This window comes from Patella vulgata, chromosome 9 (genome assembly GCF_932274485.2).
Source record: "Patella vulgata chromosome 9, xgPatVulg1.2, whole genome shotgun sequence".
Lineage (NCBI taxonomy): Eukaryota > Metazoa > Mollusca > Gastropoda > Patellidae > Patella > Patella vulgata.
Genome location: NC_065887.2, coordinates 28,303,879 through 28,317,819, shown reverse-complemented (window position 1 = coordinate 28,317,819; position 13,941 = coordinate 28,303,879). Strand labels below are relative to the sequence as shown.

Sequence of the window (13,941 nt, the reverse complement as noted above, 5' to 3'; positions counted from 1 at the left end):
TGTCTGAAATATGTCATTCTGTTATGTTTATTATTATTAAACTTATACTTGGCAATTTGATTCACAATAACTTGTCTACGATATCACGTGGACATAAAATTCCGGGAATAAACGAAGGATTCTAAATAAAACTAATGACCCTACATTATTATATGAACGTCTGGTTTTCATTAACATAATATAAAATTGTTTGTTAATAATTACGCATTTAGAATAGGCCAACTGCTAACATTGTCCGATGAGAGTTACTTCCCTTTGCAAACTTTCTTTTCAAATAACAATTTATGGGATTGGTCGATAAAAATAGCACAATCATCAAGGGCGGATAACTTGAAAACGTGTCTCCCCCATAGATTAACCCAGGGTATAGTGGATTAGAACGGAATGAGTACACTGGGTAACTGAGGATGACATAAGGCGAGTTTTACCATTATTATTATTATCATACATTTGACAAAACACCCGATGACCTGTGTAGGATAACCGTGTTCAACCGGTTCGATATTTAAAATCCAACCATCTAGTCATTATATTACTCTGACTGAATTTTCGAACTTTTACCTGGCGTAACATAAAAGATTATTGCCGAAATAGTAAGGATAAAATGATAAGTAAGCAACTATTGAAATATTAATATTTCGCGCAAGTTCAAGTGGTGACACCTGTTAGCACGTGTTAAGCTAGTGACAATTAGTTCGTGAAATACAGTTAGTGATCTGCCATTTTCCAAATTACCAAATTTGTTCATGTTCTAAACATTTTGAGCCACACATCTTAAGTTATACTAGGTCCCCATGTATGCTCTGTACATACTATAGGAAATAACTGCTAGCTGTGAAAGTTACCACGCTTAACTTAAACAGTGTATTTCATACAAGAAGTATGACTTAACTTTTAGTTTTATGTTAAAAAAACATACTTAAGACTTAAACTTGTCTTGTTATGAAAATCTGTTTAACATTTATATTGATTTAATATTGTCGTTAGTGTTTTGATATTAATGTTTCATAAACAGCTGTTCTATAAAGTGGAATTTTAGTTTAAAACTATCTTGTTTGCATATGAAAAACTACGGGAGCCTACTGCTACGTTAGCGGATTGAAAATTCAAGTTAATATCTTGAACATTCAAGTTAATATCTTGAACATTCAAGTTAGTATCTTGAACATTCAATTTAATATTTTGATAATTCAAGTTAGTATCTTGCTAATTCAAGTAAATATCTTGCTAATTCAAGTAAATATCTTGCAAATGTAAGTTAGCATCTTGAAAATGCAAGTTAGCATCTTGAAAATTCAAGTTGGTATCTTGAAAATTCAAGTTAGTAGTGTAAAAGTTGATGTATTAAAACTTTAAGTTTATAACTTGAAAATGTAAGTTAATATCGTGAAAGTTTAACTTAATATCGCAAAAATTTAAGCTCGTTTAAGTTAATATCTTCTTAAAAGTTTCAGTTAATAAAGTTTAAAGATAGGTTCCCAGAAAAGTATTTATCGGGTGATTATTTCCAATAAAAGTATAGAAATTTTGGTATATATGGAAAGTAGAGATATCCAATCTTACTAGAAAAATGCTGGAGCGTATACAGGACAAAGAGTTCCCCTAATCGACAGCCCGACGATTAGGAATACCTGCACGCGTGACGTCGAAGGTTTCACGCGAAGATTGACCGCTTGGTGTACATGTTGATAAACTTTATGAACAGTTAGACGTACAACACTTCCCGAGAAAAAAAATCACGGAAAAAGACGCGGGCGGTGGATAATCCGAGAATTTAATTAGGATTCGATTTTTGTAATAAATAGTCAGCGATTAAAGACAACATCAGTCTTGTGTATACAATGAATTCTCCTCCGACTTCGCACCCGTTCCTATAGGTACCGAGAGAGGTAAGTCACGTATTCCTTGGCAATTACAATGTTTTTGGAAGGATTTGAAGCAAAATTATAATAAATTAATTAGTTTGAATATGTTTTTAGTCCAAATATATCATCAAATCACCCAGTTTGTACGCGGGAATGTACCTTTAAGTTAAAGATGCCTTCCCATGTACAAACTGGGTGATTTGATGATTAGAAGCCATGTTTGTCACGTAACTTGATTTTGGGGGAGGGCCCATTTTCAACATATATTTGTCCTTACTTATTCTGCCCATTTACCGTAAATATTGAAGCCTAAGTAAATATTTGGATTATCGTCTGCCATCTTCTTTTTCCGCCGTTTGAGTCTGTTGTACGTTTAACCCCTCAATGTTCCCAAAACCGCTTAACCATTTGATCAAGAATAATAACCGCTTCCTAAGTCAAACTGGCAGACAGTGATACTACTGATACCCTGATATTTTTGCCCAATGCCTTCCCATGACTGTTTTCAGGGAATCGGGTATTCTTCTAGTAAGATTGGGCGTCACTACTTTCCATACATACCAAATTTGCCAACACTTTTATTGGAAATATCTACCCTACAAATCTCTTCGTGAGGATATATTTTTAAATATCTTAAAAGTTTATGTTAATATCTTCAAAGTTTAAGTTAATATCTTACAAGTTTAAGTTAATGTCAAATAAAGGTTAAATAAATATCTTAAAAGTTAATATCTTAAAAGTTTAAGTTAATATCTTAAAAGTTTAAGTTAATATCTTAAAAGTTTAGCTTCAGTTAATATCTTAAAAGTTCGGTTTAAGTTAATATCTTAAAAGTTTAGGTTATATCTTTAAAGTTTAAGTTCAATTTGGTATTTCAAAATGTTAGTAGTTGAGGCGTTCAAGTTAATATCTTCAACGGTTTAGGTAATATCTTGAACGGTTAAGCCAATATCTTATATTTCAAGATATTAACTTGAAATGTCAAAATATTAACTTGAAATTTCAAGACATTAACTAGAAATTTCAAGATATTAACTACAAAGTTATTAACTAGAAATTTCAAGATATTAACTTGAAACTTTAAAAAATGATACAAGTTAGTGCCAAGTTAGTGGAAGTATCTTGAAGATTCAAGTTAGTTTTTTTAAAATTCAAGTTAGTAATAACTTGTAAACAATATTACAATCATTCAATGAGGATTCATATATTGATGTTATCATGATTATAAGTAATATTACAACAAACGAGCATCACAGAGTTCGTGCGACCCCCATCCCGCCTTCATTCTCCCACTTCCGATCATCTCCCCATCCTACATTCCATAACATACGCCAGGTGTAACTAGCATAGGGACTCGGTCGGTCGGATTTCCCCAATTATTTGCAACCCCCTGTGTGATGGCATTTCTTCTGTAAAATGGCAAATGCATACAAATAAATTAAGGTATTATTTATATTTTTTCATAATTGTTTGATTTAATAGAGTTCAGAAATGACGGTGCTTTTAAGTTACATGCAATATTTATCCAGACCTCGATTAGGGGCAGACTGTCAGAATCTTTGATTTACATCATAAACATGTATGTGTGTGTGTGTCCGTACGTCAGTGTGTCCGTACACTTTTTGTTTGTTGACACTCTACAGGTCAAATTTTTAACCGATTTTGACGAAATTTGAAATATAGGTTTATCTCCCAAGGCTCGTGGTTCCGTTCGATATTCGCGCATATCTGACCGTCCTGATTATACGAAAAATAGCCTTTTTGTAGCTTGTGGAACCCTCTGGAAGTCCAATTTTTATCCGATTTAAAAAAAAAACAACGTTTAAATATGTCACCGTTACACCACAATGACGGCCGAGTTCATAAATCGGAACGAAACTGCCCGACAAAATGGCCGCTCCCCTTACGCAAATAGTGTATAAGTATGTAATACCAAGGTTGTGAGATTGACATTGTGTAGATCTTGGCCGGTCATTTTCGTCGATGTCATAATTAAGTATACACCGATACTTTTTCCATATGTAAGGTGCATCGTCTTGTGTATTGTATTGTGTTTTCGCTCTAAAAATAAGTTTTGAACCGTTGATTTCTTCAATTTTCCAAGCAATCTCAGGTTTCCTCAACCTAACAAAGGTTGTGGACACTCTAGACGTCACAATGTTTATCCGATTTTAATGAAGCTATAAAATATATGTTTATATCCCAAAGGTCTGGGTTCCTCTTAATACTTGCGCGTATCGGACCCTAACTTTCTTAATTATGGCCCCAGAGTGTATGAAATATGGCGGTGTCATCTCTACCTTTAAGCATGTGCGTACCACAATTATTAACATCAATTGTGTGCTGTACTTTATATTGATCTAGACACTATAGAAGACGTAGTACACTATTATGAAAGAAAAAGAAACGTAGCGATAAAAGTTTGAATCGTGACTAAAATGTTCTATTAATACTGTCGCCGTGAACAAACCACTCACCATACATACGTGTGATGTGCCATAATTACATATTTAGTACTAAATATGTTTACCCCCGTTGATTCATTCGAACCAACGGGATATTTACAGTGATTAACGCAGGATATTTGACTGGGGTGAGAGAGGGAGAGAGGGTGTGGGTGGGGGGTCGGTGGTGGGGGAGGGGATCTCCGCCTAAAGCAGTTGTGATTTGTGTCGTATATCTTGACCCGAATATACTATTCAATTTCGCAAGCTACATATTCCCAACTGACAAAAAGCTAAAATTTACATATTTCAAAAAAACCAAATAGTAAATGAATATTTTCCGTTAAGTTTATCCAGAACAGATCTGAGTTAAGGGAACTGCACCCACGATGTAGTTTTGTCTGTAAAATACTCAATTTTCTATTATCGCGGGGTTTTTAGTGTCTTTAAAAAGTTTGATATTTTCTATTTTCTTTGTTGAAGAATCCAATAAGTTCCAGTCCTGAATTGTTGATGGACACAAAGATTTTTTATATAATAAAGTTCCACAGTGGGGTGGGGAAATGTGATCACTATTTCTTAAGTTGTATCTATGTGTATTGCTTTCAAAGGCATGGGTAATTTCTAGTTGAGGTGCGGTATTCTTACCCCCTCGTTCAGAAAGTTTGTTTCAACCAGATTCATAGTAAAGCGCTACTCTACTACTGAATTTTGGAACTCCGGTGACTACTCTTACGGCCTCTAATTGAATTTTCTAGTAATTTTTAGTTGTTATTAAGGTGCGTTATTAATACCCTTGCGATCAGAAAATTTGTTCCAACCAGATTCAGAGAAACGCGCTGTCTAATATTGAATTTCGGAAGTCCTGTGACTATTTACGCGGCCTCTAATTCAATTTTCGAGTTTTTCTTCGTCGGTTGATAGAACGAAAATAAAGCGAAACGATGCATTGATAACAGAAACACAAATTACATACATTCTAAGATCTAAAATGATAATTTGATGCCTAAACTGAAAACGGCATTTAAGAAAACCACTATGGTTTTATTAATACTATTACTGGATACGAATTACTACAATAACGTCTGATACCGCGTTGTCACATACTATTACACTACCGTTTCACTGTATACTTAAGACCAGTTATCCTCAATGACAAGAACTCGTGTAAACCTTAGTGCAGTAAGTAAATATCATACTTAAAGCAAGTTTTCATTGTATTTAATGTGACTATTGTTGTGTTTGTTTTCAGGATGTCGTTGTTAAAGGTCACTATGCTTGTATTGATGGTTGGTGAATCTGTAATCAGTTCTCATCATGACATCTGCGAAATTTGTGTTTGTCAAGAGCTAACCATAGACTGCACCAATAAAAGTCTGACAGTTATACCGCCTAATATTCCACCTAACACTACCATTCTTATTCTCAAAGATAACAATATAGACGAAATTCCGGATTATATCTTTGATCAAACTAGTCTTGTCAGTCTAGATATTTCGAACAATAAAATAAGTAATCTCAGTCGAAATTCTTTTTATGGGTTGGAAACTTTGATAACACTAAACCTTCAGCACAACAGTATGGAATTTAGCAAGAGTTATCCCGAGGACGTATTTAAACCACTGGTTAACTTAGAAAATCTGGACTTATCGTCTAATCTGATTTTGAGCACCATAAACGAGTCCTATCCTGACAGAGCAATTCGTCACTTAAAATCTCTCCAGGAGTTGTATATTGATGGTATACCAAATCTGAATCTGGGTGAAGGCTTCTCTAGTCTCACAAATTTGCTTCATCTCAATTTTTCTGGCAATTGTCAAACATGGAATATATATAACAATACATTTGCCCCAGTATCCCATATACATGAATTAATATTAAGTCAATGCCACCTTCGCCTTATTCACAACTCTTCGTTTGCCGTTTTCACCCAGTTGCGTTTGCTGGATATGTCGTTCAACACTAACTTAGGGTTTGACAGAGCCTTTGGGGCTCTACATTCGTTAAAATCTCCAGATTTTCGAGTTCTTGACCTCAGTAGTATTGTTGATCCTTTTGCAGTTGGAATCGTAATAACAGGTTTAAACGTGAACCAAATAAAGCATCTCAATATAACGGAACTTTATTTAGATCATAACAGGTTCGAACTAATAGAACTAGAGGCGATCCCACTTTTGCCCCCAACTCTACGAGTAATTAGCGTGCTAGATAATAGACCAACATATGGGTGGTACTTACTTGCACTCGAGAACATGAAAAATCTCGTCTGTGCAGATACAAGTCAACAATACAGCTCACATGACCCAGAATCCCGTCATAAACCTCAGTCTTCCCGCTATGTTTCCTCCTTTTCAAAATCCAGAGATCACGAGAGCACATTCTGCCAAAAAATGAATGTATCCAGTATAGACCCTTTTAAAAATAATCAAAGCAATATATCCTCACTGCCTGTTCACAAACGTTTAGAAATTAAGAATGACCCACATACTCCTGCTCTGAGTAGTCTTTCTTTTAATCTAAAGAATTTCACTATTAAAGTTCCACCGAACCTAGAATATGTAAATGTTAGCAAGTCTTTTCTCAATTTTCCAATCCCGAATATGCGCTTTGGAAATAACACATGTAAATTGATTGACGTATCCGGCAATGTTTTTAATAGATGGGTAGGACCAGTACAGGGAGTGACCAAACTGGAATGGCTAATTCTTTCAAACAACTTTTGCGACTACATTAAGGAAACATTCTTTGATAGTTTTCCCGGACTTCGAAAGCTGTTTGTTGCGTCTAATTTTCTAGCAGCTGTTTTCGAGGCTGATGTAAAAGGAAATATATTTCATAAATTACAAGCTCTGGAAACTTTAGATATTTCTGAGAACAAAATTAGAACACTTCCGTCGGCACTGCTACGTGGACAAGTTAATCTTCAAAAGCTGGATTTATCCAAAAATATCCTGAAGGTGTGGACCTTGGACATTGATCACATGAAAGATCTTCGATACATTGATCTGTCCTCAAATCAAATGACAAGTCTACCAGTGCAATTTAGAAACTATGGAGATCGCCAGTACGATGATAATAAACAATTAACGGTGGATCTATCGGGGCAGACATTACAGTGCACCTGTGAGACCTTACCTTTTCTAAAATGGATGAAATCCAACACGACAATTTTTGTCAGACGCGATGATTACAAATGCGAAGATAATAAGAAGAAAGAACTGATTCTGTCCAACTTAGATGCAATCATCATCCAGTTGGAGCGACAGTGTGCTTCGTTGTCAGTTATGGTAATAATTTTGACTGGGAGCTTGTTTGTTATAGCCAGTGTTTTGATTGGAAGTTTGATATATCGCTATCGGTGGAAGTTAAGATATCTTTACTATTTAACCAGAAATAGATACCATAGAGCATTCCCCCTCGTTGATAACGAAAACACCCAGTTTGAATATCACGCTTTCGTATCTTATGCTGACGAGGATCGTCTGTTGGTTACCCAGGACATGAGACAGAAGCTGGAAACAGAACATGGACTGAATCTTTGTATTCATCACAGAGATTTTCTACCTGGAGAGGATATAGCGGCCAACATTTTGAGCGCAGTAAGAAACAGCAAGAAGACCCTCATCCTCTTGACGAAAAATTTTCTTAATAGTTACTGGTGTATTTATGAGTTGAATATGGCTAAAGTTGAGAGTATCAGCACTGGGCGGAATGTAATTACTGTTATTGTATGTGAACGTATTCCTGTCAATGAGTTACCTGAGGCTCTGGTCCAGTCGATGAGAGCAGATTCTTATATAGACTATACAGACGACCCGGAAGGTAGTGTTGTATTTTGGGCCAATCTGAGACGGTCCATAATTGCCGACTGAAGAAGTGAACAGCAAACTGAACATTTTGGCTTTCAGAGTAACTGTGATGTAGAATGGTGGCAGGTATTGATAATGCAGTAGGTCTATTTATTTATTTATTTATTTATTTATGCCTTTATGTATTCGAATTTGTTTCTCCTTAGTGTGAATGTGTTGAGCTAAAAGTACAAATTTTGCAGAGATTTAACTTCGATTGCACAGATTCAATCCACTCCCACGCAAGTCTAGTCCTCTTAGCGGGAATTTCCCTAAGGTGTTTATTTGTGTTTGTTATTGGCTATGCTTTTCATGCTCTATTATAACGCTCTGCTGGACAAGCGATGTGTCATTTCATTTCGTGGCTGAAACATTTTATTTTATGTAGAGAAATAAATGTATTTTATCGTTACATTATGATTTACTCACTTGGTTGTCGGGTATATTTTGTATCATCTTAAATTTAGTAAATACAGCCAATCAAATAATGTATATATATATTTAATGTTCATAAGTCGTCCTTTTAGATACAATAACTAGTCTATATTATCATCTTTGTAAATCCTGCATTTCGAGTCATTATCATCTAATTAACTAAGTTTTCTTTTCACTTGCAAATTGTCATCTTGCCACAAATGACCTAATGTTTTATTATCAGTTCCTTTTATTTATAATTTTGGTTATATGCCTTTATTTATATTGTTTGTTATATGTCTTTATTTATATTGTTTGTTATATGCTTTTATTTATATTGTATGCCTTTATTTATATTGTTTGTTATATGCCTTTATTCATATTTTAGATTATATCAATAAATCGGCAGTAGCTACATTAACAGAATTAATTTTAAGCTTAGCTTACTACATAGATATACTGTTTATTGAGACGTTATGCATACACTCGTTTAATCATATGAACGACTTTAACGGGGTAGGCTAATAACACACCGTGTCATTTAATCACGTGACCGGAAAGTGTAAATCATAGTGTTTACTGTGTCTCTAAACTATTAATTCTTTTAAATCTGCAATACAACGCCCAAATGTAAATACAAATACCATTTATCTGTTTTAGAGATCGGCAAAGGGATGTTATTTCAGAATATACTGATTTTCAACACAATATGAGATTTCAAATTATGCAAACAAAAATTTCAACTGAACAAATAATAGGGAGTGCAATACTTTAAATATAGCATGGTGAACTCGCTCATAGAAATCCCAAGGGTAACTGGGCGGAGATGACCTCGCAAGGAAAGCTTAAAGAGGCACTCACATTGCCCTTCTTTGCCAGCCGACAACAAAAATGGTTTTATATGTTCACAATTCAGTGTGGGTGTATTATGCAGTCGCTTTGTGTAGATATCTTTCTATATGACTTCATTTTTATATAAAGCCTAATGGGATTGGGATATATTCAGATAACATTATTGTTTACAAAAATTTAGACAAATATGCCAATCCATTCCTGAGATTTAGATTTGTAAAGTTTCACATTTTTAAGAAGGTTAGAAACTGGGTATGCTACAGCTTTGATTTTCAATAATTAGTAAATCCAAGGCTATTTTATGAAATTCATAACATTTATTTTTTCAGTTAACGTCATAATGCCTCTTCTTTAAAACCGCTGATCGAATTCACGCTAAAATATACTTAAATTGATTATTTAACATTAAACAATATTTAAAACATGTCACCGTTAGATAATTCCCAGGATTAAGAAATAACCATTAAAGGATTTTATAAAAGATTATAGTAGGGATTGGTTGTTTTTACCATATCCCGTTTATATCTGCTGAAAGGTGTGTTAAATAGTGAAAAGCGAACATTTTTCTATTACATCTTTGTAAATATAGAACGGAATTAAACAGGTTCAACATTCACAATACATGTATTGTTGTCTACCTCAAATGACGTTCAGGGACAATATTTAATGTTAGGTATTAAAGGGAATTATACACCTATAACGGAAAATCTCTTTGATCTTTGGGGTATATTCTATGCCCGGAATAACTTGCGATCTGAAAGTCGGGAGCGGCTTTGGATATATACAGGGGAATTTGGGGTTATTCTTCTGAAAGTTTTTCTTCAAGCCTGTAACGGGTTATTCTTCCAAGGTAGGCTTTTTTCCCGTAAGGGAACATGATATAAGGGTTTTCTTAATGGAATTCTGGGATATCCCATATTACGAACATGTAAACATAGACGGTTTATAAGCAAGATAAAGTCCTCGGTTTTCCTTTCTCTTGGGTTATTTTCTTCACTCTTTTTTCCCCAGCATAACCTCAGTCTCGTGCTTTATCCCAAACATAAAACATCCAGTTTAAAGATGCATTATGTAAGAGCTAAATCTGCCTATCACAGGTTCTTATTTTGGCTGCAAATGTTATATAAAATATTGTAGTCTATAATCACCTCTCTGGGACATCGGATTGCGGATTAAAATACGATTGCCATTTAATGATTTAATTTAAAAATGGAGAAGCGAGACTGAGTCACGATTAACAAGTAACGTTGCTGCGATAATTATCAATCTATGTCAAAAATCAAACAATCATAACATCGCTCAGAATGAACTAATTAATTTTGGAACTATTATGGCAAGAAGTGTCAGCTCTTTATCTAAATCTTACATAATGCATTTTTAATTTCATATGAAATTAAATGAAATACGGTTTAACGTCCTATTATTCTACACAAACCGGAATGATGAAGAAAGTTGTACGTTGAATTCCACTTGTCACGGGATCTTTTACCTGCGGGGACCATGGTGGTTCAGTGAATAAGACGTTGGCTTACTAACCTGGAGGTCCTGTGTCCTATTCTTGCTTTGGCTGAGAAAGTTCATCGGGATTTTCAGGTATGGTTCCCCATTGTCAGTGGTGCAGGACAGTTGGCCTCGCAAGGGACAACATATATTCGTTCGTCTCAGGGGCGGATTGTGGCCAGGAACCGGCCCGGGCTTCCGTGTCGGAGCGACCCCTTTTACTGACCGCGGAGCCCGGACGGGTGGTCCGGGGGCTCTCCCCCTGGAAAATTTTGAAAAATAAACCCCAAATATGCGATTTGGTGGCATATCTGATTATAATCTCTTTCAAATATTATATCTCATAAATCGATTAATTTAGGCCAAAACCCCGACCTGCAAGTAATTTACAACCATCAACCTGTGAAATTATCATATCGTCATATTATGCAGGATTCCGAATTCCGGCCCACCCCCAGCACACCCGGCCCCGAAAGTATATTACACCAGCCCATTCCAGACTCCAGTGATGGCGTGACGGCCCGTTAAAGCCACCGGCCACATACAACATGATCATCATCGCTCCATGGCCGGTCCAATACCCCCCCCCCCCCCCCCCACACACACACACACACACCCACCCCATATAATGTTCAGCAGAATAAGGTTTTATAGACGAATTGGACAAAATTATTTTTTTCATTTTTTTCCGACCGGCCCTTCGGGTGGCCCAATCCTCCCCTGGTTCGTCTTCATTAGCCCTGATTGAATAGAAAAGTAGGACGTCAACCCCATTTCATTTCATTTATATCTGTAGCAGCCAATGTGAGCAGTGCGATGTGTATTTGTCTTAAATTACTGAGAAATATGTATGCACGTGTATTTGTGTGTCTACAAAATTAATATTGAATATTTAAACGAGGATCTCTTGGGTTATGTTTAGATTAAGAAGACGACAAATGCACTCTCGGAACCGATCTTCCGCTGGATTTCTAAACAGAATCTACTATCTGCCATACAATACAGCTATATCAAAACAATATATAAATGTCATCAAAAGCAGAACCTATATTTTTGTTAAACATTTATAGGCACATTAAAGATGTAATAAACTAACACTTGTTTATTTAAATCCCAATGAAACAAATTTTCTTTCATAAAATCGTCCCTTTAATTCATAACATCTGTAAATTATCTGGGTACTCTGACGTAACGTTGCCTGGCAACGAAACGTTATCCTCGTCACTTATAGATTCCACAATCTGTGCTAAAATATGACTATTCTCTTTTCTAACGGACGCTAAAGGCGTGATTTCAAATTTGTTATTATTACCTGATTGGCTACAAATGAACACTGCCCAAATGGCGGCTCGGAACTTTCTACCACTTAAACAATAAAGTACAAAATTGAGTGAGTGGTTTGTAAACATTAATATGCTAGCTATGACGCGAACTAGATAATGCGTTGCTCTGTCATGGGGTGTTGTGAGACGCAACGCATATCTTTCGATCACAACCGTTAAGGCAATTGGCGTAACAAACACCATAAAGGACGCTGACACAAGTAGGAGCATAAGCGTGACCTGTGCTTGACTGCTCGTAAAACAACCACTATCTTTCTGACTACCGCTTCCAACCATTTCACGATGTCGTCTGCCGGCATGACGCAATTGCCTGACAATAAGAACGTTGAACACAGTCAGGCAGAAAAGTGGCGCGAATCCATACAAAATGGCATCCATCAAAGGCCACACAAATTTTATAAATGTTTCACTGTTCACGTCTGCTGTACACATGATTAATCCAGTCTCTAGACTGGTGATTGGTTTTCTCGTGAACAGGTGATGTGCGTTTATTACAAGAGATAATAATCCCAGCGCTACTATAACGTAAATAGTGCGTTTTTTGTTTACTAACTTTTGGGCACGAAGTGGAAAACGAACTACTATGTATCGCTGAATTGTCATGGCAACTAACAGAAACACATTGTAATGAATGGCAAAAAAGAAAATGGCGTACATAATTGCACAGGCTCTTCCAGTAAAAAGGTCGGGTTTAACTTTAGGTCGAATGAAATACCAAACCAACTGAAATATTAAGGCTATAGTGTCGAGCACAGCGATAATAGTCATATACCAACACGTAACTGATTTCCGAAATGATGACGTCACTAGTACTAATAGTGTAAGTGTATTCCCAATAATTCCACATATCGAAAGCACTGGTGAAATGTAATGAATGATTTGTTCTGCTATTTGATATTCCTGAAAATGTGTAATATTCACTACTCTTAGTTGAACTGGTGAATGGGACACAACTTCACTTACATTGACCCACAGATTGTCAATGACATCATTAAAAATAGTTGCCATCCTCAGAGAAGCTACCACGCCTTTAATGGCTGTTGCATATGTGTATATGTCCACTCTTTACTTCTTGGAATGAAATTAAAATTAAATTAAATTAAATGATAGCTAGACAATTAGGTTAATTGTTTTCCTGTAATTTTATATCGTCTGATGAACTGGGGTAATGTCCTTGCGGCTTTCTATCTGAAATATAAGATAAGAATATATAAAATAAGATCAAGTTAGTAATACAAGTACAACAAAGCTTTGTTATATACAATAGTACGCCAAGGTGAAAATGAGTAAATGGCACCTTCAGGCTGGACCAGTTTGTGTTACGACGTCCCATGTAAACAAAGCACGTGTTATCGACGCCGTATGACGTCACAGGTAGGCCTATACCAAAGCACTCGGCAAACCTCAGCAGATTCCAGTACCATACATCTAGCCCCGGATGTATGACGAAGTCCGCCATTGGAACTACTTTTAAGTTCCCGGTTTACCAACGACGTTGCCTATGACGACGCCTTTGAAGAATGTTTTATCATACAAATATTTCAAAGTCTGAAGCTGTTTTTCTTTCAGGTTTATCCGATTTTCTTCCAACAAGTAACAACTTTGCACCGAAAATTCTACACACGCAAACCTCAGCAGATTCCAGTACCCTACATCTAGCCCCGGATGTATGACG

General features: G+C 35.9%; 2 protein-coding genes across 2 annotated transcripts; one reads left to right on the top strand and one right to left on the bottom strand.

Annotated features, from left to right (window-relative positions):
* Positions 1–5,583: 5,583 nt before the first annotated feature.
* LOC126807691 (toll-like receptor 4) lies at positions 5,584–8,775 on the top strand. The gene is made up of 2 exons (XM_050532440.2): positions 5,584–6,118; positions 6,389–8,775. The coding sequence occupies exons 1-2, from the start codon at positions 5,584–5,586 to the stop codon at positions 8,179–8,181; spliced, it is 2,328 nt and encodes a 775-aa protein (XP_050388397.2). The 3' UTR covers positions 8,182–8,775.
* Positions 8,776–12,076: 3,301 nt separating this feature from the next.
* Positions 12,077–13,294, bottom strand: LOC126832674 (FMRFamide receptor-like). The gene has a single exon (XM_050563542.2). It carries the CDS (start codon positions 13,272–13,274, stop codon positions 12,078–12,080), a length of 1,197 nt encoding a protein of 398 aa, XP_050419499.1. The 5' UTR covers positions 13,275–13,294; the 3' UTR covers position 12,077.
* Positions 13,295–13,941: the final 647 nt, after the last annotated feature.

Bases quoted from the DNA above. Each gene is read 5' to 3' on its own strand.
- LOC126807691 (XM_050532440.2), top strand. From the start codon at position 5,584: ATGCTTGTATTGATGGTTGGTGAATCTGTAATCAGTTCTCATCATGAC. The intron at 6,119-6,388 runs GCAATTGTCAAA...TCGTAATAACAG, and splicing joins GCTTCATCTCAATTTTTCTG to GTTTAAACGTGAACCAAATA.
- LOC126832674 (XM_050563542.2), bottom strand. From the start codon at position 13,274: ATGGCAACTATTTTTAATGATGTCATTGACAATCTGTGGGTCAATGTA.